This window comes from Microcaecilia unicolor, chromosome 4, assembly GCF_901765095.1.
Source record: "Microcaecilia unicolor chromosome 4, aMicUni1.1, whole genome shotgun sequence".
NCBI lineage: Eukaryota > Metazoa > Chordata > Amphibia > Gymnophiona > Siphonopidae > Microcaecilia > Microcaecilia unicolor.
The window spans coordinates 246,853,785-246,881,637 of NC_044034.1; the positions used below are offsets into that span (position 1 = coordinate 246,853,785).

General features: G+C 44.9%; 1 protein-coding gene across 1 annotated transcript in view; it reads right to left on the reverse strand.

The window, feature by feature from the left end:
- Positions 1 to 27,853, reverse strand: part of TMEM131 (transmembrane protein 131) — a 489,982-nt gene that overhangs the window by 345,340 nt on the left and 116,789 nt on the right. The window contains exon 3 of the mRNA XM_030201383.1: positions 551 to 591. Coding sequence (XP_030057243.1) covers positions 551 to 591 — 41 coding nt within the window. The remainder of the gene's footprint in view (positions 1 to 550; positions 592 to 27,853) is intronic.

Consider the following 27,853-nt stretch of genomic DNA (forward strand, 5'->3'; position numbering starts at 1 on the left):
AGAAGAGGTATATATTCTTGCAGATACACCACAACAATAGAGGCACGTGTGGTTATAAAAAAAATGTTCTGCAAGTTTAAGAATCTGCCAGCACTAGCCACTGTCCCATCCTTAATGCTTTTCAGAGCCCATTCAGGGTATGTACTATGCCATGAAGCAAGGGTTGCTTTCAAAACTGCAGTTCCTAAATTTTTTTTTTGAGAGGTTTAAATTGTATTAGATGGATATTTTATATATTTATTTATTGCATTTGTATCCCACATTTTCCCACCTATTTGCGGGTTCAGTGTGGCTTACAATACATTGTGAATGATGGAAATACAATTTGTTACAACTCGGTTATGGATTACATTGTGAGAAGTATTCTCTCTCTAAGAGGCATCTATTCATTTAAATCTATTGCAAGACACACAAATTCTCTAAACAAGATGTCAATATGTAAGATTTCTTCCAGTATTTGTGTGTTTCTAACAAAAATGATTCTAAGAATTCCTCAGAGCAAAAAGAAATTGTAATCCAAGCAGTTTTATGACTAGAACTGTGTTCTTACCTTTTCTGTAGATATGAACCCAGGCCTATAGTTGTCTCAGTCTGTAAATGAGGAAACAAAACCTACAGTCAATATTCATACAGCTCAGAATGAGAAGCAACTATTGAGAATGGGACAATCATAAGCTGCATGGACAAAATCCTTAGGAAAATCCTTAGCTAATGCGTTTTCTGAAGACATCAATTACTAGTCAAACATGTGAGAACACCTGTTACATGTAAGCAACTTTGCTTTCTATAAAAGAGGATCAATTACAACAAAGGACTCCCTAACTAAAGTATTTTTCAAATAAAGAGGAAAACAAATATAACTTCACCAAAAGGCAGTGTGCTTTTCAGAGTAAGCAGCAATAGGATAGGAATGCACGAGTTATCACAGCCTTAAAAAAAATCTCAACAAGTTGAAATGGGCCACAAATACTGCCATAGTCCAGACATTATGGTCATAGAAATGCCCTTTGAAAATCAAATCTGCTTGCATATAGGTAAGATTATGCCATCAGTTATCCAATAAAATATCTTTATGGAACTGGAATCTAGGGGTCAATGGATATTTGTTTTACTTTCCTGAAGCTTATGGGGTTTTAAAAAAAAAAACCCTAGATGAACTTTAAGGTCTCCAGTCCACTCCAAAAATAAAGTGACAGCTGCTTTGCAACCCCAGCATATATAGGACTTGTTCATGTTTATTTGCATGTTGCTTCATCATAACGTTACCTAGGCAGAACTTAGGATGCATACACAGCACCTCTGTTAAGAAATTTAGTATAGATTGGACAAATGGGGACTTTGTTCACCCATTACTGCAAAACATAGTTTAAAAGCCCTCCTTAGTAGCTTAGCTAGACTGCTGTACCCTTTCTTTGACAATGTGAACATTCTCAAGACTACTTGAATCTAATAAAGAATCTACATTTAAACTATGATCCGAAAAATAATTTTTGAAGGAATAATGTGAGGACCGTAGGTGTTCCCAAAAACTTTGAAACTGTATGGGTAGAAATATTTATTGAAAAATTTGGTACCGGGGGGGGGGGGGGGGGGGGGGGGGCAATGATATGGCAGATGTCCGGGGTCTGTGGATAGAGCCCATTTCCTAGCTGGTATGTATAAGCGTACCAACAAGATAACAAAGACGCGGCCAAAAAGGAGCAATCAGAATCATGGTGCCTCGGTCTTGCTTGAGTTTCAACAAAGTCTTCCCCACCAGAGGTATGGAGGATAAGCATACAGCAGACCCTCCCCCAGTCCAGGAGGAAGGCATCCGATGTCAGTCTGCCGTGGGCCTGAAGCCTGGAAACAGAACTGAGGGACTTTGTGGTTGGCTCGAGATGCGAAGAGATCTACCAAGGGGGTGCCCCACACCTGGAAGATCTGTCGCACTACACGGGAATTGAGCGACCACTCGTGAGGTTGCATAATCCTGCTCAACCTGTCGGCCAGACTGTTGTTTACGCCTGCCAGATATGTGGCTTGGAGCACCATGCCGTGACGGCGAGCCCAGAGCCACATGCTGACGGCTTCCTGACACAGGGGGCGAGATCCGGTGCCCCCCTGCTTGTTGATGTAATACATGGCAACCTGGTTGTCTGTCTGAATTTTGGATAATTTGTTGGGACAGCCGATCTCTGAAAGCCTTCAGAGCGTTCCAGACCGCTCGTAACTCCAGAAGATTGATCTGCAGATCGCGTTCCTGGAGGGACCAGCTTCCTTGGGTGTGAAGCCCATCGACATGAGCACCCCACCCCAGGAGAGACGCATCCGTGGTCAGCACTTTTTGTGGCTGAGGAATTTGGAAAGGACGTCCCAGAGTCAAACTGGACCAAATCGTCCACCAATACAGGGATTTGAGAAAACTCGTGGACAGATGGATCACATCTTCTAGATCCCCAGCAGCCTGAAACCACTGGGAAGCTAGGGTCCATTGAGCAGATCTCATGTGAAGGCGGGCCATGGGAGTCACATGAACTGTGGAGGCCATGTGGCCCAGCAATCTCAACATCTGCCGAGCTGTGATCTGCTGGGACGCTCGCACCCGCGAGACAAGGGACAACAAGTTGTTGGCTCTCGTCTCTGGGAGATAGGCGCGAGCCGTCCGAGAATCCAGCAGAGCTCCTATGCATTCGAGTTTCTGCACTGGGAGAAGATGGGACTTTGGATAATTTATCACAAACCCCAGTAGCTCCAGGAGGCGAATAGTCATCTGCATGGACTGCAGGGCTCCTGCCTCGGATGTGTTCTTCACCAGCCAATCGTCGAGATACGGGAACACATGCACTCCCAGCCTGCGAAGCGCCGCTGCTACTACAGCCAAGCACTTCGTGAACACTCTGGACGCAGAGGCGAGCCCAAAGGGTAGCACACAGTACTGGAAGTGACGTGTGCCCAGCTGAAATCGCAGATACTGTCTGTGAGCTGGCAGTATCGGGATGTGTGTGTAGGCGTCCTTCAAGTCCAGAGAGCATAGCCAATCGTTTTCCTGAATCATGGGGAGAAGGGTGCCCAGGGAAAGCATCCTGAACTTTTCTTTGACCAGATATTTGTTCAGGGCCCTTAGGTCTAGGATGGGAACACATCCCCCTGTTTTCTTTTCCACAAGGAAGTACCTGGAAAAGAATCCCAGCCCTTCTTGCCCGGATGCACGGGCTCGACCGCATTGGCGCTGAGAAGGGGGGAGAGTTCCTCTGCAAGTACCTGCTTGTGCTGGAAGCTGTAAGACTGAGCTCCCGGTGGACAATTTGGAGGTTTGGAGGCCAAATTGAGGGTGTATCCTTGCCGGACTATTTGGAGAACCCACTGATCGGAGGTTATGAGAGACCACCTTTGGTGAAAAGCTTTCAACCTCCCTCCGACTGGCAGGTCGCCTGGCACTGACACTTGGATGTCGGCTATGCTCTGCTGGAGCCAGTCAAAAGCTCGTCCCTTGCTTTTGCTGGGGAGCCGAGGGGCCTTGCTGAGTCGCACGCTGCTGACGAGAGCGAGCGCGCTGGGGCTTAGCCTGGGCCGCAGGCTGTCGAGAAGGAGGATTGTATCTACGCTTGCCAGAAGAGTAGGGAACAGTCTTCCTTCCCCAAAAAAATCTTCTACCTGTAGAGGTAGAGGCTGAAGGCTGCCGGCGGGAGAACTTGTTGAATGCGGTGTCCCGCTGGTGGAGCTGCTCTACCACCTGCTCGACTTTCTCTCCAAAAATATTATCCGCACAGCAAGGCGAGTCCGCAATCCGCTGCTGGATTCTATTCTCCAGGTCGGAGGCACGCAGCCATGAGAGTCTGCGCATCACCACACCTTGAGCAGCGGCCCTGGACGCAACATCAAAGGTGTCATACACCCCTCTGGCCAGGAATTTTCTGCACGCCTTCAGCTGCCTGACCACCTCCTGAAATGGCTTGGCTTGCTCAGGGGGGAGCTTGTCCACCAAGCCCGCCAACTTACGCACATTGTTCCGCTCGTGTAGAGCTGGTAGGACTGAATCTTGGCCACGAGCATAGAAGAATGGTAGGCCTTCCTCCCAAAGGAGTCCAAGGTTCTAGAGTCCTTGCCCGGGGGCGCCGAAGCATGCTCCCTAGAACTCTTGGCCTTCTTTAGGGCCAAATCCACAACTCCAGAGTCATGAGGCAACTGAGTGCGCATCAGCTCTGGGTCCCCATGGATCCGGTACTGGGACTCGATCTTCTTGGGAATGTGGGGATTACTTAGAGGCTTGGTCCAGTTCGCCAGTAATGTCTTTTTGAGGACATGATGCATGGGTACTGTGGACGCTTCCTTAGGTGGAGAAGGATAGTCCAGGAGCTCAAACATTTCAGCCCTGGGCTCGTCCTCCACAACCACCGGGAAGGGGATGGCCGTAGACATCTCCCAGACAAAGGAAGCGAAAGACAGGCTCTCAGGAGGAGAGAGCTGCCTTTCAGGAGAGGGAGTGGGATCAGAAGGAAGACCCTCAGACTCCTCGTCTAGAGAAATATCTGATGTCCTCTTTCTCTTCCCACGAGGCCTCACCATCGGTGTCAGACACAAGCTTCACGGACCTGTGTCTGCAACCGTGACCGGCTCGACTCCGTTGAATCACGGCCACGGTGGGAGCGTCGAGAGGTAGACTCCCTCGCCCGCACCGGCGAAGCTCCCTCCGCCGACGTAGTCGGGGAGCCTTCCTGGGAGGCTACCGCACCTCGGTACCGCACAGCGGCACCGATGTCGGAGACCTCACCCCGGACAATGGGGCCAGCCGGACGCCTCGCTCGACGGTACCAGTGGCGCAAGCACCCCCGCGGTACCGGAGGGGTAGGGCGCAACAGCTCTCCAGGATCTCTGGGAGAACGGCCCGGAGGCTCTCGTGCACAGCGGCTGTGGAAAAAAGACATGGAAGCCGATGCAGGAGTCGATGTCAGAACCTGTTCCGGGCGTGGAGGCTGTTCCAGGCTGTCCAAAGGGGAGCGCATCGACACCTCTTGAACAGAGGGCGAGCGGTCCTCTCGGTGCCGATGCTTACTGGGTGCCAACTCCCTCGGCGACCCAGAGCTCTCGGTGCCGACACGGGAAGGGGACCGGTGACGATGCTTCTTCGATTTTTTGGAACGAAGCACGTCACCGGAGCTTCCCGGCACCGACGAGGAGGACGTAGAATCCAGCCGTCTCTTCCTCGGGGCCGAGGCCGAAGAAGGTCGGTCTCGGGGGGGCTGTACCGCAGGAGCCCTCAGGGTAGGGGGAGACCCACCCGAAGGCTCACCGCCACCAGCAGGGGAATGGACAGCCCTCACCTGCACTCCAGACGAAGCACCACCGTCCGACGACATCAGCAGACGATGAGGTCTCGATACCACCGACGCCGACGCAGCCCTCCGATGTCGCCCCGATGCAGAGGGCCGATGCCTCGATGCACTCAGGGGCGAGGATGAAGGTCCGGGCGACGACGACATCGAAGCAGTCGATACTCCCGGTGCCGATGCCGACGAAGAGCCCGAGAACAAAACGTTCCACTGGGCTAATCTCGCTACCTGAGTCCGCTTTTGCAAAAGAGAACACAGACTACAGGCCTGAGGGCGGTGCCCAGCCCCCAGACACTGAAGACACGACGTGTGCCTGTCAGTGAGCGAGATTACCCGGGCGCACTGGGTGCACTTCTTGAAGCCGCTGGAAGACTTCGATGTCATGGGCGGAAAAATCGCGCCGGCGAGATCAAAACTCGAAATGGCGAAAATGGCACCGCAAAAATAGGGGGAAGAAAAACTTCGACCGAGGCCTAAATAGGGCCTACCCCGACGACGAAAGAAAACTTACTGGGGCAAAACCAGGAGTACGGGAGGGGAGAAAACCATAAAGGTCTCCTTCCGACACCTTTTTTTTTTTTTTTAGAACGAAGTCGATAAACGACGCGCGAGGTCAACTTTGGGGCGCGAACGGCGAAACACGACCGTACCGAGCGCGGACAAAAGAAGACTGGCCGGCACGAGCCAGTTCGGGCGGGAAGACGGCCGCGCATGCGCGGTGTGCATCGGCGCGCGAGGACTAGCAAAGGACTTTGCTAGAAAGTGTTCCGATTGGAGGGGCTGCCGTGGACGTCACCCATCAGTGAGAACAAGCAGCCTGCTTGTCCTCAGAGAATGTGTTCAATTCTGGTCGCCGCATCTCAAAAAAGATACAGTGGAATTAGAAAAGGTACAGAGAAGGGCGACGAAAATGATAAAGAGGATGAGATGACTTCCCTATGAGGAAAGTCTAAAGCGGCTAGGGCTCTTCAGCTTGGAGAAAAGGCGGCTGAGGGGAGATATGATAGAGGTCTATAAAATAATGAGTGGAGTTGAAGGGGTAGATGTAAAGCGTCTGTTTACACTTTTCAAAACTCCTAGGACTAGGGCGCATGCAATGAAGCTACAATGTAGTAAATTTAAAACGAATCGGAGAAAATGTTTTTTCACTCAGCGTGTAATTAAACTCTGGAATTTGTTGCCAGAGAATGTGGTAAAGGTGGTTAGCTTAGCAGAGTTTAAAAAAGGTTTAGACGGCTTCCTAAAGAAAAAGTCCATAGACCATTATTAAATGGACTTGGGGAAAACCCACTATTTCTGGGATAAGCAGTATAGAATGTTTTGTATTTATTTGGGATATTGCCAGGTATTTGTGACCTGGATTGGCCATTGTTGGAGACAGGATGCTGGGCTTGATGGACCTTTGGTCTTTCCCAGTATGGCAATACTTATGTACCGTGTTTCCCCAAAAATAAGACACTGTCTTATATTTATTTTTACTCCCCAAAACGCGCTAGGTCTTATTTTCTGGGAAACATCGGTCGCCACCCCCCCCCCCCCCCGAGGTCACCTGCCCCCCCCCCCCCTTCGCTCCCGGAACTAACCTGAAGCTCCTTTCACCTTCACAAGTTCGGATTCGGAGCAGCAGCATGGCAGACCTCTCCTTCCTTCCGTGTCCCGCCCTCGCCTGACGTAACATAACGTCAGGCGAGGGCGGGGCACAGAAGGAAGGAGAGGTCTGGCCTGCTGCTCCAAATCCGAACTTGCGATGGTGAAAGGAGCTTCAGGTTAGTTCCGGGAGCGACGAAGGGGGGGGGGGGGCGGCGACCTCGGGTGGGGGGGGCGCGACCTCGGGTGGCTCTCGGCAGCCCTGCTTAAAAAAAAAGTTTGGTAGGTCTTACTTTTGGGGAGATGTCTTATATTTTAAATTTGCAGGAAAACCCCGGTAGGTCTTATTTTCGGGGTAGGTCCTATTTTCGGGGAAACATGGTACTTATGGAAGGCTGACTGGCTTGATGGGTGGTGAGAGCTAGTGGCTGTAGAGTGGCAGGATAGAGGTGGGATGGACTAAAAAAAAAAAAAAAAAAGACTAGGTGAAAGGGGAGACAGAGAAAGAAAGACCTGTGAAGGGGGGGGGGGGGGAAGAACGAAAGACCTATGAAAGGGGAGAGAGAGAGAGAAATCCTTGGTGACTGGGGGGTAAAGCTGGTTGTATGCTGTATATTTCTGCTGGTGGGCCTGGGTGGGTGGGGGGGGGGGGAGGCAGGGCCGGTCTTAGCAAGTGCGGAGCCCTATGCAGACCAATTTGGTGGGGCCCCATCCTAGCCCCACCCCACCTCCTCCCCCACTCTAGCTCCACTCCACTGAAACGATTACTCCATTTTTAGAAAATTTTTTATTTCTGAAACTTAAAATAAAGACAAATGAAGCTAAACTTGTACAAAAAAACTGAAGAAATCCTCATGCCACAAGGGACCCCAAATTTGCCTGAATTAGCAAGGTAGGTGCCCTGGGTCCCAGAATGTCTAACACCAGCCCTGTCCCAAAGAGGGATATAGGGAGAGAGAAGAGAGGAGAGGTAATGAGTCACAGACTTAAAGATGTTATAGGTGAGTAAGAAAAGTTTGAAGTGTATCCAGAAATGTGAACAAGCCACTGAAGTGACTTGAGAAGGAGAATTATGCTAATATAGGGAGACTAGTGGAAGATAAGTTGCACAACTGAATTTTGAATAGATGGAAGTAGAGAGATATGGTTCAGTAGGAGAGCTGTGAACAGCAGGTTGCAATAGTCTAGTGCTATTGATCCTCGACTGGGAATATTAGTGTTTCCTCCACAAACCTCTTTTATGCACTTTTTCTCTCACTTCTAAGTTGGTTTGCCCATATTTTGGATTATTAAACTGAAAGCAGCGAGCTATATAACTGTATATTAATATCATTAGGTCCCTAGCCCCCCTGACCTCAGAGCCCCCTACTTTTGACCCCTCTATGCTACCTGTTGGTACTCTTGCCACTTTTTAGCAGAATAAGGTGAATACACTTCAGTCCTCCTTAATTAGCTCTTCTCCCCTTTCTCATCCCCCCACTCAACTCCTTCATTCATACCCCCTCTCTCCCCCTCCAGAGAGTGCTGCCCAACTTCAGTCTTCCTGGTGCTCTTTCAGTGCTATCGTCCTCTTCTCCCTCAAAACTCTACTCCAGGACATGAACCCCTTTGACTCTCTTCTTGATCCCTGGCACACTCACTTATTCAAGCATCTAGCACCTCATGTGTTCCCCTTATTTTTACCCATTCTTCAAATCTCTTTATCCAACAGCAGTGTTCCAAGTGCCTGGAAGCATGCTCTAGTCTTGAAACCTACCCTTGACTCCTCTGACCCTGCAAACTTCTGGCCCATCTCAAACCTTCCATTCATTGCCAAAATTGTTCACTACCAACTTTGTGACTTCTTGGACAAGACCTTTGTTTTACACCCCTACCAGACCGGTTTTAGGAAGAATGATAGCCTGTTGCATCTAAGACCGGCCCTGGGCACAAACTTGCTCCAGCTCCTCCACTTGACTTTATTTTAAGTTGCACAGCACTTGCACCAGCGATGGCTCACCTGCACAAATGAACCACCACATCACTTTAATGGTTGAGTTCCATTCGCAAATCAACAAGAGCACTTTGGTTCCTTTATAAGAAAAGCTATCATCATTCATACCTTGCTTTTGAATGGCACTGGCAGTGGCACATCGATGGCTCACCTCCGACCACGCTCCAGCTCCTTTTCCCTTCCCGCTCAATGACTCCCGCCCGCCCTCACGGAAACAGGAAATACCTGATCAGAAGGAGGCGGGACATTGAGCGGGAAGGCGGAAGGGAAAAGCTGGGGTGAGCCGTTGTGCCTGCAACTGTCTGTCGGGGCCGGGCCGTCGCTGCAACTGTCATTGTCCTGGGACTAGGAGGCGCCGGGAGCTGACGGCGGGCTCAGCGGGGGGAGGGGGGGCACTGGTGGCGGGAGTGGAGCGATCATGATGCGGTCCGGAGCGAGCGGGATCATGATGACGATGCGGTCCGAGCGAGCGGGAGTCGGAGGAAGAGGCAGAGTTGAGGCCCGCCGCGCGGGGCCCTATGCGGCCGCCTTGGTCACCTCTGCCTAAGACCGGCCCTGGGGTAGGGGTGCGTTAAAGGCCCAATTTACTAAGCTTTCTTCTCCCACGGACACGGAAAGGTCTCAGCCACTGCCTCTCATGTTTTTGAGCTGGATCCCAAATCCAAAGAAATCTGTCAATGCCTGCTCTAAGAGCAAGGAAACTGACAGGAAGATCTGCCAGTCACCAAAACTAGGGTCACGTAAGGGGCTTTGTGCTCAAAAACTGAACATCTGAACTACCCTATGTAGTGTTATTGCACCAAGCAGGTGGTGATAATATAGACTCTTGTACCTGAATCAGAGAAGATAAGAATATCTATGCCAGATCTGTGCTGGAAATGTCTTTGCAGGAAATGAATGTGCCTTCTTGAGCCAAGGATGCACTATGACAAATGGTGTCAAAGCTTTGTGCAAAAAATTGCTACAAGCCTTCTTGTGTGGTATTAATGCACAGCAGTAGCTTCTAGCTCTTTACGCTTCAGAGTAGAACAAAGGCTACCATCCTCTGCACCAAGATGGTGCTTTACAACCATTTTACAAACCACTCCTACAGCCAATCACTTTTCTGCATCAGTACTAGACTTTCATTGAGCAGCTACTTGGTCCTCCACCACACTTTTACCAAGCATTACTGTACGGATTCATCTTCTTGTCTGGACCTTGCATTTTTATATTCCAGAATCTCTTTGTATACAGTGGTGGAAATAAGTATTTGATCCCTTGCTGATTTTGTAAGTTTGCCCACTGACAAAGACATGAGCAGCCCATAATTGAAGGGTAGGTTATTGGTAACAGTGAGAGATAGCACATCACAAATTAAATCCGGAAAATCACATTGTGGAAAGTATATGAATTTATTTGCATTCTGCAGAGGGAAATAAGTATTTAATCCCTCTGGCAAACAAGACCTAATACTTGGTGGCAAAACCCTTGTTGGCAAGCACAGCGGTCAGACATCTTCTGTAGTTGATGATGAGGTTTGCACACATGTCAGGAGGAATTTTGGTCCACTCCTCTTTGCAGATCATCTCTAAATCATTAAGAGTTCTGGGCTGTCGCTTGGCAACTCGCAGCTTCAGCTCCCTCCATAAGTTTTCAATGGGATTAAGGTCTGGTGACTGGCTAGGCCACTCCATGACCCTAATATGCTTCTTCCTGAGCCACTCCTTTGTTGCCTTGGCTGTATGTTTTGGGTCATTGTCGTGCTGGAAGACCCAGCCACGACCCATTTTTAAGGCCCTGGCGGAGGGAAGGAGGTTGTCACTCAGAATTGTACGGTACATGGCCCCATCCATTCTCCCATTGATGCAGTGAAGTAGTCCTGTGCCCTTAGCAGAGAAACACCCCCAAAACATAACATTTCCACCTCCATGCTTGACAGTGGGGACGGTGTTCTTTGGGTCATAGGCAGCATTTCTCTTCCTCCAAACACGGCGAGTTGAGTTCATGCCAAAGAGCTCAATTTTTGTCTCATCTGACCACAGCACCTTCTCCCAATCACTCTCGGCATCATCCAGGTGTTCACTGGCAAACTTCAGACGGGCCGTCACATGTGCCTTCCGGAGCAGGGGGACCTTGCGGGCACTGCAGGATTGCAATCCGTTATGTCGTAATGTGTTACCAATGGTTTTTGTGGTGACAGTGGTCCCAGCTGCCTTGAGATCATTGACAAGTTCCCCCCTTGTAGTAGGCTGATTTCTAACCTTCCTCATGATCAAGGATACCCCACGAGGTGAGATTTTGCGTGGAGCCCCAGATCTTTGTCGATTGACAGTCATTTTGTACTTCTTCCATTTTCTTACTATGGCACCAACAGTTGTCTCCTTCTCGCCCAGCGTCTTACTGATGGTTTTGTAGCCCATTCCAGCCTTGTGCAGGTGTATGATCTTGTCCCTGACATCCTTAGACAGCTCCTTGCTCTTGGCCATTTTGTAGAGGTTAGAGTCTGACTGATTCACTGAGTCTGTGGACAGGTGTCTTTCATACAGGTGACCATTGCCGACAGCTGTCTGTCATGCAGGTAACGAGTTGATTTGGAGCATCTACCTGGTCTGTAGGGGCCAGATCTCTTACTGGTTGGTGGGGGATCAAATACTTATTTCCCTCTGCAGAATGCAAATAAATTCATATACTTTCCACAATGTGATTTTCCGGATTTAATTTGTGATGTGCTATCTCTCACTGTTACCAATAACCTACCCTTCAATTATGGGCTGCTCATGAGTTTGTCAGTGGGCAAACTTACAAAATCAGCAAGGGATCAAATACTTATTTCCACCACTGTAGCTGTCTCAAGACCCTCTTTACCTGACTCCCAATACTTTTCAATACACTGAGATAAGAAATCAATTTTTTTCCTTTTGTCTTTACCAAGGAGATACGTACACTAGAAACACTCTTTGAGGGTGATTTAGAGAAACTTACATCACAGTGAACCAGGAAGATATAACATGGAGGTAGATGAGTTTATTGATTATAGCTTATTTTAGTTTGGGGCTTGTGACTGGGTTGTTAATGATGGTCACTTGATTTTGATGTTATAGCATAACTGTGATGCATTGATGCTTTCAGGAAATCTAATGTATTAGATATTGTTGATGTCTTACTGTAAACCACCCAGAGATTAAGAAGGGAGATAACTGTATATAAATAGGGTAGTTCTGAGTTCCAAGAAAGCTGTTCTATCCCACAACAACTCAATAACATTACTCATTTGTATGCCTGCTTGTTGAATGGATATTTGTTGACATAAGGCATAATCATATTCCTCACCTGTTTTCAAAACAAGCAGTGTACTGATTGTCTTACTCACTTGTACACAAAATCTAAAGCATCTAAATACACATCAAAGTTTGAAAATCAGAGGTCCAGAGTTATGTATTCAGAGTTGGAGCCGAGGAGTAGACAAGTAGTTAGTGCAGTGGCCTAAAAACTAGGGGAACTGGGTTCAATTCCCACTGCAGTTCACTGTGACTCTGGGCAAGTTACTTAACCCCCACTGCTCAGGTACAAAATAAGTATCAATTTATTTATTTAAGACATTTTTACCCCAAATTAACCTGAGAGTGACTCAGGTTCAATGTGGCTTACATAGCAAACAACTAAATGAAATATACATTATACAATATGTAATAAGCAAACTGTTTTGGATTGTAAATCACAACAGTGGTGTATCAAATCCCATTCTTTTCCCATAAATCCAGACAAATCCCATTCCCCAAAGACCAGATTGTTTTGTTATGTATATGTGTATGCACCATATGAACCAAAAAAAAGGAATGAGGCTGGTGCCAAAGAACCAAAAAAGAGGAAACTAACAAAAAAATAGCAAGATATAAATAAGAAGCTCAAGGTAAGCTACATCAGGGTTAACAATCTGTTGGAAATTCTCAATTACACAGAAACTCATGGTGCTTCTAAAAACCAATGCATCAAGCAGTCACAACCAAAAATGTACTCAGGGAACAATGTTATTCTCCTGCAGGTGCACAAATTGGGACAGTGGCTGCAGAAAGACTGGTGAGTGCTGATGTAGATCAGTGAAAAATTCCTACTTTAATGTTATGCTGAACTGTATTTTATCAGACAGCAGAATTTGAAAATATACAAGGATGTGATGACTTCTACAAGCCACTGTACATAGACATTCTAACAACCTTGATGGGGCTTCATGTAGAAAATGTAATGAGTTCTAGACTTAACATTTTCAAGCTTGCAAGATCCTGAACAGAAAAAACAGATCAAACCTGTGATTGAGATTCCAAGAGCTCGAAGACACCTTTTAGGTGTATGAAAAAGGAAAAAAAAAAAAAAAAACTTCCACAAAATTTATTTAGCAAGTCTAGCAAATGAAAAGCTACGCACATGCATAAATGAATTAGACTGCAATCAAAATAATAAGTATCACGTTGAAAAACAAATGCAAACATGTATATCCTGTGATGTGGCTATTATTATCACTATTATTAAATACCAAACTTGGCAATCATGTCAGGCTCCACAGAACATGCCAAAGCCTGACTAAAAGATTTAATACCATAAACGCCCTGCCCTTTAGGAAAACAGCTCTTTAGAATCTGAATTAAATATATCTTCACATTAGTGGTCCAAACCTGGCATGCTTCTCACTGGTATACCCCTTCACTAGACTATCAAACCTCAATGCAAAATAATACAAGGAAACCCCTTTAAAAATGATTTATTGCTTTTAACCCCCTCTCTATATCTTAGAGGAGTTAGTGAGCTACACGTACTGAAAAACAATAGAGCATGTGGCCACCTTACGGTTCAGTACTCAAGAAAAAGATCTAGGTGTCGTTGTAGATTAATACGCTGAAATCTTCTGCTCAGTGTGTGACGGCGGCCAAAAAAGCAAACACGATGCTAAGAATCATTAGGAAAGGGATTGTGAATAAGACCAAAAATACTATAATGCCTTTGTGTTGCTCCATGGTGCGTCCACACCTTGAGTATTGTGTTCAGTTCTGGTTGCCATATCTCAAAACAAGATACAGTGGAATTAGAAAAGGTTCAAAGAAAAGTGACCAAAATGATAAAGGGGATGGAATTCCTCTCATATGAGGAAAGGCTGAAGAGGTTAGGGCTCTTCAGCTTGGAAAAGATGGCTGTGGGGAGACATGATTGAGTTCTACAAAATCCTGAGTAGTGTAGAACGAGAAGAAGTAAATCTATTTTTTACTCGTTCCAAAAGTACAAAGACTAGGGGGACACTGGAAATACTTTTAAAACAAATAAGACTAAGTATTTTTTCACTCAACGAATCGTTAAAGCTCTGGAAGTCTTTGCCGGAGGATGTGGTAACAGCGGTTAGTGTATCTGGGTTTTAAAAAAGGTTTGGACAAATTCCTGGAGGAAAAGTCCGTAGTTGCTATTGAGACAGACATGTGAAGCAACTGCTTGCCCTGGGATTTGTAGTATGGAGTGTTGCCATGATTTGGGTTTCTGCCAGGAATTGTGACCTGGCTTGGCCACTGTTTGGAAAACATGATGCTGGGCTAGATGGACCACTGGTCTGACCCAGTATGGCTACTCTTATGTTCTTATTCTTCAAAAGTAACAGCCACACAGACAGTAATATGTTGAAATGTTTCATCCCAAGCTTTAAGAGGGCAAGCTCAATAACTGCACCAGTTATCAAAAGACATCAATTCACCTCATTTCCCTACAAATAATTTAGGTACAAAGCACTGCATACAAAGCAACAGTGACAGAACTTCTCAAACCTGTCCCAGTGACTCCACCAGCTGTCAAGTTTACAGGATATTCACTATATATACACAATATATACAGATGACTCAGTGCATGCAAATTTCTCTCCTGCATAATCACTGTGGATATCCTGAAAATCTTCCCAGTAAAGGGGTCTCCATTACAGGTTTGGGAAGCCCTGGTCTGTGTATTTTGCACCAATTTGAGCAGCTGGCCATCAGGAAGTAAAATAGCACCTGTACATTTAAAATCCCATGTACAACTTATTTTCCTCCCTCAACTTAAGATACCCACAGGAACATTTCTTTTAATAGGGTTGAAACTGTATGCCATAAAAAGCAGAATCACTTTTTAGCCATAGTTGAGAGAGGCAATTTTTTAGTCAGGCTGTACTAACTACCTACTCACCTAGGAAAGATTTCTGAAAACTGCCCTCACCAACTTAACTATACAAGGAGACACTACCTTCAGGATTTCCACATTAAAAGTGCAAACAACTCTCAAAAAGGGGAAGAGGGTAGGTTTTATAGACCTACTGTAGTGTTCTGTTAAAGGGTTATAGTTAATTCTTTCTTCAAATGTAAGCCCCCATAAAGAAATTTCACTTAAGAACAAAATGTATGTCTTATTAAGTCAGATTTAAGTCTATCTAGCTCGGTGCCTTGTCTTCTACAGCAATCAATCCCAGTCACAAGCACCCAGTACCATCCCAAAGAACAGACCCTTTTCCTTATGGCTTACAAATAAAGCAGTTGCTTTTCCCAAGTCTACCTAACTAAAAATGGTTTGTGTACTTTTCCACCAAGGAATTTGACAAAACTCATTTAAAACCAGCTATGCTCATAGCCTTGCCAACATCTTCAATAAACAAATTCCATAACAATTATACAATAAGTGAAAACACACTTTCTTATTAGGAAAGGGATAGTGAATAAAACCAAAAATACTATAATGCCTCTATTGCTCCATGGCGAGACTGCACCTTGAGTACTGCGTTCAGTTCTGGTCGCCGTACCTCAGAAAAGATGTAGCAGAATTAGAAAAGGTTCAAAGAAGAGCAACCAAAATGATAAAGGAGATGGAACTCCTCTCATATGAGGAAAGGCTAAAGAGGTTAGGGCTCTTCAGCTTGGAAAAGAGACAGATGAGGGGAAATATGATTGAGGTCTGCAAAATCCTGAATGGTAAATAACGAGTAGAAGTAAATTGATTTTTTTACTCATTCCAAAAGTACAAAAACTAGGGGCCACTCGAGGAAGTTACATGGAAATACATTTAAAATTAATAGCAGGAAATATTTTTTCACTCAATAGTTAAGCTCTGGAACTCTTTGCTGGAGGATGTGGTAACACGGTTAGTATATCTGGGTTTAAAAACTGTTTGGACAACTTCCTGGAGAAAAAGTCCGCAGTCTGCTATTGAGACAGATATGGGGAAGCAACTGCTTGACCTGGGATTTGTAGCATCGAACGTTGCCACGATTTGGGTTTCTGTTAGGTACTTGTGACGTGGCTTGGCCACTGTTGGAAACAGGATCCTGGGCTAGATGGACCATTGGTCTGGCCCAGTATGGCTACTCTTATGTTCTCATGCTATCAGTTTTATGAGCATCTGCCTTGACTTAGTGGTACCTGAAAAGGCACAATCATTACATATTTACTTGTTCCATGCTACTAATGATTTTATTAACCTCTATTATAGCCCCTCTCAGTTACCTCTTATCTAAAATGAAGAGCCCTGACCTGTTCAATTCTTCATTGGGGAACCTATTCTATTCCCTTCTACATACCTTTTTAGTTCTGCTTTCTTTTTCTGGATATGGGACTACTACAATAGCACTCAATATTCAGATCCTTTTCACAGGTAAAAACTCCTAACATGGAATCCAGCATCATGTACTAATAATTAGAATGGGAAAATCTAAATATACCCATTTCTTTTCTTTCCTCAAGTCCTGCAAGGCCGTCCAGGTGGGTAGGTTTTGTCCCTCTAACTACAGATGGAGTCCAAGAAAAACAGCTCAAAGCCGACTTCACTCCCTTTTAGATGGGGTTGGTGCTATCTAAAGTTAAGATTACTGAATGCACGTCTTATATTTTGGTTTCCAATTCACCCCCAAAGCCAAACCAGGTGCAGTAAAGATTATCAGTTCATTGTCAATAACCCACGAATGAGAAGTCCATACACAAATGGAACTATCAGATTGGGCTACAGCATACTCATTGTTAGCTTTCTGAATTTGTCAGACCAAGAACCCTTGACTGCCATGGCTTCCATGGGTAGACTCTAGACTCAACTGGCAGGAATTAAGGAAAAGAAATTTACAACAATAATATCTTAAACCTAACCCATCAAACATCCAGAAACCAGTGTATTTTAAAAAGCTGCGGAGTAACATGATCCATTTTATTAATACCCCCTATCATCCGAGCAGAAGAGTTTTGCGCTACTTGCAATGCTCTTAAAGAAGATTGAGGAAGACCACAATAAAGGGCATTACAGTAATCTAAATGCACTAACAAAACAATTTTGCATCACCAAGCAAAAACGCTCTGATGAGAACAAGTTCTTACGTCACATCACTACCCTGATTTAGAAAAAAAAAAAAAAAAACAACTTTTAAATCACAGAAATCTGTAATTTAAAAGAAAGATGAATCCAAAATTATACCAACTTTTTAAAAAATGTCTTTATTAAATGGGCAGAAACACTGTACACTTTAAGCAGAACACAAACAGAAGAAAACAGCAAGTTCAATTAGTACAGTGAATGAATAAACAAAGTACAAGGTAGCTGTACGTGCTCCAACCCGTATGTAACTGTATTCCCCCTCCCTTCTCTCCCAACCCTCTACCCCTCTAGCCACATGACCTTAGAAGCTCCCAAAACCAAATTTTTAAACTTATGCCAGACAGCACAATATCTCTTGTTCTTCTCCCACTTGTGGAAGTCCAATCTCATGCGTTTCCATTCTGCCATTTGTAATATAAGATTAATCCAATGTTGTACAGAAGGGAGCATCTCGCCTATCCCATGTTGTGGTATAACTTTCCTCGTCAAGATAAAAGCTAATAAAAGAAAATGCCTATGAAAGTCCGCCACCCCCTGGTCCACTAGATCCACTTCAATACCCAACAAGAGTGTCCTATAGTACCATTCAGGTGACATGTCTATGACCCCTTCCAAGTGAGAGAAAGCTTCTTGCCAAAAACTTTGCACAGTGGAGTACTTCTAAAAATAATGCACCAGTGTGCAGGGATTACCCTTACATCTTAAACATGCATCATCCTGCCACAGACCCATCTGTTTCCCTTTACATCTGGCAATGTAAGCCTTATCACAGCAAAAGAAAGCAAACAAGGGCCTTCAAGACTGGGACAAATCAGAAATTGTTATTCAAAAGTAACCCGACAGGGGCCGTGTTTTGGCATAAGTCCATCTGCATCAGGGGTCTATAGAAATAACATAAAATAAAATAAATATACATATAAATGAAAGAACAATAGAATGATATGTTAAAAACCATCACATGTATATATAATGATATATAAATATTAAAACATATATACAAGCAATCCATACTCAGTGATCCCCTTAAATTCCATGACAGTGCTATTCAAACAAGTTTAAAATGAATATTAAAATCAAACAGCAAAACATTAACATTCATTAATACAAAATAAGAAATGTATATAGTGAGGCTAAGAAGAAAATATTTATATGGTAGTACTAAAAAGAATCACTACAAACAGCACAGCTTGTCTTACCAAAAAAAAGTCCCAACTACAAAAAAGGCAGAAAACTAAAAATCCACATGAGGACTGAAAAACTTGTGATGTAGACTAAAAATAATAAGACAATAAAAATAAACTGCCCAGGTATTTATTAAAAAAAACTATTAATGTCAAACAAATTCCTGGCAAAAAAAAAAAATGGCAGCACTCTAATGCTATAGTTACCATAAAAATCATATTGTCAAAACTCCTAATCATGATTATCATATAGGAAACATAAAAATCATATCACATCATAATTTTTAAACTTTGCACAGATCAAACTCCACTAAAAAAAAATCCTCAAACTAGTTAAAAAGAAAACTACACAGTTTACAGGAACACAGACAGATCCTTCTTTGCATTTAATCCTACAATATTTAAGCTCTATTTATTTTTTATGCAAGTTACATGGAGGTTAATAGGATCACTGAAACAATTTCTGATTGTCCAAGTTTTGAAAGTCCTTGTGTGCTTTTTTTGCTCTGTTCTGGTTTGGTGTACTCTTGATTCCTCTTTGTATTTTGAATGTAAGTCTTATGCAAGATTTTCAAGTGGATATCATGCAAACCCACATTAAGGATAACTCAAGCAATTGTGGCAAAACTAGATGAAAGCTCCTCTTATGACACTCCCTTCCCCAACTGCGCTGCCCAAGAAGATATCAAACTTTGAAAAAAAGTATGTTGGTCTATGTTTCCTACCTAGCTTATACTATTTCTTGGTGGCAGGGCCAAGAAAATAAGGTCAAACTTAGTAAAGAAGGGGTATGATCCATCCAGTCACCTCAGGGAACGACAATAACTCCAGAGCTGAAGGTTTGCAAAAGAAACTGGCAGCAGGCCAACCCCACTCCTACCTGTAAATATGCTCTGGGGCAAATTTATAGGAGCCTGTATGTATTTCACAGACCCATCTAAGTTTAACCACCCCCCACACCCACATTTTTTTAATCTCTAATTTATTATATCCTATTTGGACTTGTCTACATTTCCATGGGGAGAAAATCTGAAGTGTTCACAAGGGATCCAGGATACCTAATCTGGGAATATCTAGTGGCAGACCTTGGAAAAAACGTTCGTCACGTGGATACCGAGGGACAAATGCGAAGAGGTCTGCCATTCTGCATTGGGACCCCAATAAAAGGTAGACTCAGAACTCTTCAGACCAAAAACCTGTGGCTCATCGATAACTAATGCTGAACCAAAAGCCTATAGTGAAGGTGAAGTGAAGTCCCCTAGAGTAGTATCCAATCAAAAATGAAGACTCATGTTTGTGAAGAAATTTAACCGGAAAACAGCTGTTTACAATGAGGAGTCCACTCCAGTCAAACCTTATGTCCAGTACTATCTTCTTGAGGAAAGGATGACGTTGTCAAAATAGTGCTGCTCTTGGCCTCTGTATTTGGATAAACAGATGACCAGTACTGGAAATAGAGGCCTGACATGAGGAGGAAGCTCCAATAAGTAGTTTCATTTAGCATCTGAAGTTTGGTCTCTAAAGTTCCAGACTTCTTCAAAAGACAGTTAACTCAGAGAATGAAACTGCACAACTTGTTCAAGATTACCATGTCTGCTACTCTATGCAGGAGCTCTCAAGAAGCATGCCCGAAACATTGTGGCCCTGTCTTCATCTACCCTGACCAGGCAATATGGAGGATCCAACCAAAAGTAGCTCCTACCATCACATTCTTACCTATTTCCGTTTAATCTCACTCATCTTACAAATTATTTGGCAAGCTTCTTAAGATTGTTACTCCAGAAAATTTTTAATTGAATGATTTGTAATTTTGACTTTTAGATTTATTTTCAAGAAGTAATTATGTATGTAGTAGCTCTTATTTCTGTAAACCATTCTGGACACTATTTGGCCATATTACTGTATATAAACCCCAGATCAGATTATCCCCATCATGCAAGACCCATCAATAATTAACCCATTCAGAAGCTGTTAGGTCCCACATAGAGATGCTCAAGACATCTCTTCTCTGCAAATTGTGACCTGGAAGGTGGTCACCATGGCCCCATCCAATAATACTGGACACCACACAAAAGGAGCCGATAAGAACATAAGTGTTGCCATACTGGGACAGACCGAAGGTCCATCAAGCCCAGCATCCTGTTTAAAACAGTGGCCAATCCAGGCTACAAATACCTGGCAAAAGCACAAAACAGTACATTTTATGCTGCTTATCCTAGAAATAAACAGTGGACCTTCCCTAAGTCTATCTTAATAATGGCTTATGGACTTTTCTTTTAGGAATCTATCCAAAACTTTTTTAAACCTACTAAGCTAACTGCTTTAACTACATTCTCTGGCAATGAATTCCAGTTTAATTACATGTTGAGTGAAGAAATATTTTCTCCAATTTGTTTTAAATTTACTACTTTGTATTTTTGGAAAGAGTAAACAAGCAATTCACATCTACCCATTCTACTTCACTCATTATTTTATAGACCTCTATCATATCTCCCCTCAGCTGTCTTTTCGCCAAGCTGAAGAGCCCTAGCCGTTTCAGCCTTTCCTCATAGGGAAGTCATTCCATCCTCTATCATTTTCATTGCCATTCCCTGTACCTTTTCTAATTCTACTATAGCTTTTTTTTTTTTATGCGGTGACCAGAATTGCACACAGTAAACAAGGTGTGGCCGCACCATGGAGTGATACAAAGGCATTATAAGGTCCTCATTTTTGTTTTTCATTCTTTCCTAATATTTCCTAACATTCTATTTGCTTTCGTAGCCACTGCCGCACACTGAGCAGAGGGTTTCAACGTGTCATCAACAATCACACCTACATCCCTTTCCTGGTCAGTGACACCTAATGTGGAACTTTCCATCCATCACGTAACTCTAATTCTAGTTCCTCTTTCCCAAATGCATCACTATCTATCTTTATCTATTGAGAATACTATTTAACCCTACTCTTTGTTTTCTACCTTTTAAACAGTTTATAATAAACAATAGAACACTACCTCATATCCCATGACTCTCCAATTTCCTCTGGAGACTTTCTTGAGGTACTTTGTAAAATGCCTTTTGAATATTAATCGGCTCACCTTTATCCACGTTTGTTCACCTCTTCAAAGAAATGTAGTAGATTGGTGAGGCAAGATTTCCCTTCACTAAATTCATGTTGGCTTTGTCTCATTAATCCATGCTTTTGAATATGCCCTGTAATTTTGTTCTTTATAATAGTCTCTACCATTTTGCCCAGCACAGACATCAGTCTCACCATTCTATAATTTCTCAAATCACCTCTGGAACCCTATTTAAAAATCGGTGTTACATTGACCACCCTCCAACCTTCCAATACCATGCTTGATTTTAAAGATAAATTACATATTACTAAACGATAGTCCTGAAAGTTCATTTTTCAATTCTATCAGTACTCTGGGATGAATACCATCTGGTCCAGATTTGCTACTCTTCAATTTGTCAAATTGTGCCATTACGCCTTCCAGGTTTAGAGAGATTTCATTCAGTTTCTCCAACTCGTCAGCTTTGAATACCATTTCTGGCACCAGTATCTCTCCCAAATCATCCTTGGTGAAGACCGAAGCAGAGTGCCCTTTTTACCCCTCAGTCATCTAGCTGCCCAACTGATTCTTTTGCCGGCATCTTTCTTTTAATATACCTTTAAAAAAAATGTTTTTACTGTGTGTTTTTGCCTCAAACGTAAACATTTTTTCACAGTCCCTCTTTGCCTTCCTTATCAGTGCTTTGCATTTGACTTGCCATTCCTTTTGCTATTTCTTATTTTCAGTCAGATCCTTCTTCCATTTTCTGAAGGATTTTCTTTTAGCTCTAATAGCTTCCTTCACCTCACTGTTTAACCATGCTGGCTGTCATTTGGCCTTCCTTCCTCCTTTTTTAATACATAGAATATAACTGCTCTGGGCTTCCAGGATGGTATTTTTTAACAGCATCCACGCCTGATGTAAATTTTTGACCTTTGCAGCTGCTCCTCAAGTTTTTTTTTCCATCATTCTTCTCATTTTATTGTAGTTTCTGTTTTGAAAGTTAAATGCTAACTTATTGGATTTCCTGTATGTACTTACTCCAGAGCCGGTATCAAATCTGATCATATTATAATCACTGTTATCAAGCAGCCCCAGCACTATTACCTCCTGCACCAGATCATGTACTCCACTAAGGACTAGGTCAAGAATTTTTCCTCCTTGTTGGCTCCTGTACCAGCTGCTCCATAAAGCAGTCCTTACACAAAAACATAATAGTAGCCATACTGGGTCAGAACAATAGCCAATCTAGTCCAGTATCCTCTTTCCAACAGTGGCCAAGCCAAGTCACAAGTAACTGGAAGAAATCCAACCACAGGGAACATGTTTGTGGAGCAAAGGACTTTCTTTAGAGGGGCCGTTTTTTCTAATGCCAATGCTAAGCATGCATTCCAGATATCAACCTGTTCTGTCACGGTCAACGTCTTTTCATCCACATGGGGGTAAGACAAGGCCTCTAGAAAGTTTTCAGCAGTCATACTTCTCATGTCTCGGATTTCCTTCCAAACTTTGATTGGGCCCATCTGTTTTATGTAGTCTTTAATAGAAAATTTGATTAGGAAACGATCAGTCCATGGATGGGGTGTTATCTCTATGCCACCAGACTTGTGTTCAACATGTCGACCCCTTTGCAGAACACCAAGTCTAGCATATGGCCCTTTTCATGGGTTGGAGATTTGATCACCTGAATGAAAGGAAGGCAGCAGTAGTGGTGTCTGGAGTTTTGGTGTGTAGGTTAAAGGAGCCTTCGGCTCCCTCAATCAGCACATTCAGCAGTTCTTGCTCAGACAATGTGGTATTGCAAGGTGTTCTGTAGACCACAAGCTGCCATATTGGTTCCTTGTCTCCCAGCTGGATTAGCAGGCGTTCTGACTCAGACAGGTGGGGGGTGGAGATTCTGCCCAGTTTGTCTCCCAGATCAGGACTGCTACCCCTCCACCCTGCTTCCCTACTCTCTATTATGGATTGAAACTGAATCCTTCAAAAACTGATGTAATACTCTCTTTTTATTCTAGCTCCTCAACACTACCTTATCAAATAACTGTGACACTGATATTACACTGACTAGTTCCACTCAAATTGTAGGAGTTATCTTTGATAACTGTATCTCCTTCTCTGACATATTTTCATGATTGTTTGTAAGTCCATTTATATACTGTCAGCTCCATGCAGCACACTCCCTTCTTGATAGCCACTCTCTTTGATTACTGGTTCACACTCATTATTTCACACATTGAATACTGTAATTCTATTCTTTCAGAGTTACCTCAGTATCAAATTACACAACTCCAATTAGTTCAGAATACAGTTGTCAAACTCATCCATGGTGCAAACAAAATATGATAGTATTTCTTTGTTACTCATAACTGAGCATTGGTTCCCCATTTTCTACTGGGTCTCATTTAAAGTAGCATCCTTTGCTCACCAAATCATCCATATAGGTTTGCCATCATTCTTATATAATTTTCTGACTCCCTTTGTTCCAAATCAACATCTCTGCTTCTCCCAACAGTTACTAATTGTTCCTTCCCATAGTCATATACAATCTCATTCTGCCTGATCTTGTTTTGAGTAGTCGCTCTTTTGATATGGAACTGTCACGTCTGTGGCCGTGACCACCCTCAGACTTGCCTTATTTCTGGGGGTCAGCTTCTAAGCTGGCTTCTGCCTATCCTTTCTGGAGTAGTTTTCCTTCGGTGTGCTGGCTGCTTCCAGCATGGCTCTAATTACTCCACTCTACTGCACCTGGGGGTGCTGCCTGAGTTAGCTCTACCTCTGTCCCCAGCCTGGCTCTGTTTGTGCTGCACCTAGGTATTCTAAGTCTCTCTATGTTCTGTGTGCGCTCTGCCTGCTCCTTGGTTTGTGCTCCTCTCACCCGCTGGTGGCCAGAGCCAGTGGCTGCCGTAGTTTGTCTTGCTGTTCCTACCCATTCCAGACTTTAGCCCAGTCCGGTTCTTCCAGGCTGCTGGACTTGTCTCTCTTGTTTGTGCCTGGACAGCCTCCATAGTTGCTTACTGATGGCTGCAGCTGCTCCTCAGGTGTTGAAGGGCTTTATTAATCACTTCGAGACTACAGCCTTTGCCTTTGCATTGTCTAAGATCCTTGGTATGTTAGAGTGCTCTGTGCACTGCTACCTTGTCCAGTTCAGTGTGAGTTTCTAGCTTGTTACTAGTAGCTTGGGCATAGCTTTTCTTGTTGGCTTGTGTACAGCTTTACTAGTTCTCCTGTGTGTTGTGTGAGTTCCTAGCGTGTGTCTAGTTAGCTTGGGCATAGTCTTGTTAGCTTGTGTACAGCTTTACTAGTTTTCTTGTGTTTAGCTTTCTGGTTTTCCCGTGTGTGTTTTCCTTTGCTTCTGGAGCTTCAGCCCTAGTCCTGTCCGCTGCCAGTACTCCTTGCTACTGGAGCTCCAGCCATAGTCTTGCTACTTGACCTGACCATTGCCTGAATCTGACTACTCTCTGCCCGCTGTCTGACCTGACTACTGCCTGTACCCAGATATTCTCTGCTTGCTGCTTGACCTGACCCTTGCCTGAACCCCGATACTTGTTGCCTGCTGCCTGACCACCGATACTTGCTGCCTGCTGCCTGACCCGACTACTGCCTGAACCCCGATACTTGCTGCCTGCTGCCTGACCCGACTACTGCCTGAACCCCGATACTTGCTGCCTGCTGCCTGACCCGACTACTGCCTGAACCCAGATATTCTCTGCCTGTGGCCAGACCTGACTATTGCCGGAACCCGGCCATTCCCTGCCTGTCTGCCTTGCTTTCGCCTAGGTGCCTGGGGGGCACTTCTGTATCCTGATTCCTGTTGTTCCTGCTTGCTAGTTCCAGTTTTCCTGTAAGCCCTGCCGGCTGCCCAAACCTGAGGGCTCAACACTCGGGGGAACGGTGGCTAAACGTAGGTGAAGCCTAGGTCCAGTGTGTTCCTGTCCAGCGGGTTCCGGTCCTGTGGGTTCCAGTCCAGTGTGTTCCAGTCCAATGGGCTCCACTCCAGTGGGTTCCAGTCCAGTGGGCACCCGTCCGGTGCGTTCCAGTCCTGAGTATTCCTGTGCAGAACTCCAGTCCGGGGTTCCAGTCCATCCTTGCCTCGTCTCTGCTTTGAAGGTGACCTTGCCTGCCACTGCCGCTCCACGGTAGTGGTCCAAGGGCTCACAAACCCAATGCTTCCAGGGAAGAAGCCTGACAGGAACTTACTTCCATTTGACATGCAGTTAGAACTATCACTTAAAAATTTTAAGGCCTGGCTTAAGACTTATTTTATTTCTTAAAGGCATTCCCTTCACCAGCCCCTACATCAAGATTACCCTGTGCTCCTTACAGGAATAAAATAGTCAATCTATTCTCTTTGGCTACTCACTGTGGTCCAAGTGCTTCCTTCCCTGAACTAAGCTGAAGCCCTATGCTAAGGCACACCCTAGCAGCCAAGAAGGTGGAGATGCTTGCTCAGAGAAAGTACTGGGAGATGTGAGAGGAAGGTTGCAATGAAGCCACCCATGAAGAGTCCAGGAAAGAAGGGCATGAAGAGCAAAAGTGGCTTGGAGAGTTCAGGAGAGAAGGGCACAAAGATCCGAGAAAGAACTGCTAAGTGGCCCAGTGAAGAATCTGGGCCTTGGCAGAACATCCCAGAGAGAGGCCATTGTGCCCAGAACTGGGAACAGTTTCTCAAAACCCAGAAAATGGAAGGGAAAGAATCCTAACTGGGGTGTGCAGTTTGGTTGAGGAGTAAAGAGGACCAAAAGTGGGCCCAAAGCTTATGTCGAAGAGCATGCCATACACTCCCAGAATTGGACTAGAAACAACAGACTCTGGGTGACAAAGACGACTAAACCTAAAGCCTGCCAAAGAGAAGCTAACTTGAATGAAATGGCAGATCCTCTGGACAGCTAGCTTCAAATCAGCCAACCACTGACAAAAGGATGAACCCGAAATTCATCCTGGTGAAGAAAGGCCACCACTAATAACATAAACTTGAAACACAGCTAGAGTAATGCGACAAGGCTGAATGCCGTGATCATAACTGATGGTGGTCTCCAAGGACCAAAAAGCACAGACACCCCCTGGGGGAGGTCAAATGGAAACAGGAAAGCATGCCTCCTGGAAATCCAGGGAGGTTATAAACTCTTCCTGCTAGGCTGAAATCATTATAGACTGAAGTGGTCACAGTGTAAAGACCAGGGGCGTAGCCACAGGTGGGCCCAGGCCCACCCACTTTTGCCCAAGGCCCACCCAGGAATGGTGCACTCGATGTCTGCATCCCTAGCTGACTCGCTCCCTTCCCTCCGCTCCCGTCGAGTCTTTCAATTCTGTTTTTTTTTTTGTCCTTCTGCTGCAGTGCTTAAGAATATTAGTGTGTGCTACCTGTCAGTGATTCACACACACAGGCCGGCTTCAGGGTTTGCTCTTCCGCATCCCGCCCTCTCCAATGCAACTTCCTGATAGGGCAGGATGCCGACGCACGTGGCAGAGGGAACCCCGGAGCAGGGCCCGTGTTTATGAATCGCTGTGCACGCCAGTATTAAGTTAGAAGCACCGCGGCAGAAGCAGGGAGAAAAAAAATGAAGTGCCGGACTCGCGGGACGAGGTGGGAGCACAGGGAAAGGAGCAACAGAAGCAGGGAGGAAAGAGATGACCTTCCGGGAGGGGCAGGGGGGTCTGGAGGGAAAGGAGAGAAGTGCTGCGCTATGGGAGGGGCAGGCTCGGTGGCTGGAGCTGTAGGGAGAGAGGGGCTGGAGGGAAAGAGATGCTGGCACTGTTGGGGGAGGGGCTGGAGGGAAGGGCGAGAAGTGCTGGACCCATGGGGGGGTAGGGCTGGAGAGAAGGGAGAGGGGTACTGGACTTGTGGGGGGGGGGGCTAGAGGGAAGGGAGAAAGGTGTTGGACCCTTTGGGGGGCTGGGGGGAAGGGAGAGAGATGTTGTACTCCTGGGAGGCGGTGGCTGACTGGCTGGAAGGAAGAGAGGTGCTGATCCTGGGGGAGGGGAGAAGGGAAGGGAAAGGAAAGAGGTACTGAAGCCAAGGGATGAAAAAACAGGGAGTCAAATACTAAACACACAGAACAAGTGAGAAAAGGAAGGAGGGCAGGCAAGCCAAAGGCGGGCAGGTGGGGGGAAGAGGGAGGGGAGAGAAGCTGGATGGGGAAAGATAGGGACACAAAGATGGATGGTGAGCATGAAGAGAGAAGAAATGTCAAATGGACAGAAGACCCTAGCGAGAGAGTTAAGAGAAGGATGTGGGAAGCAGAAACCATATCATGGGATGAACATTATTTGGAAAAAAAAAATGACCAAACACCAAAAGGTAGAAAAAATAATTTTATTTTCTATTTTGTGATTTGAAATGTACATCCTGCCAGATGTGGCGTTAGATATGGCTGGGGCCCAGGCCAGAAATCTAGGAGGG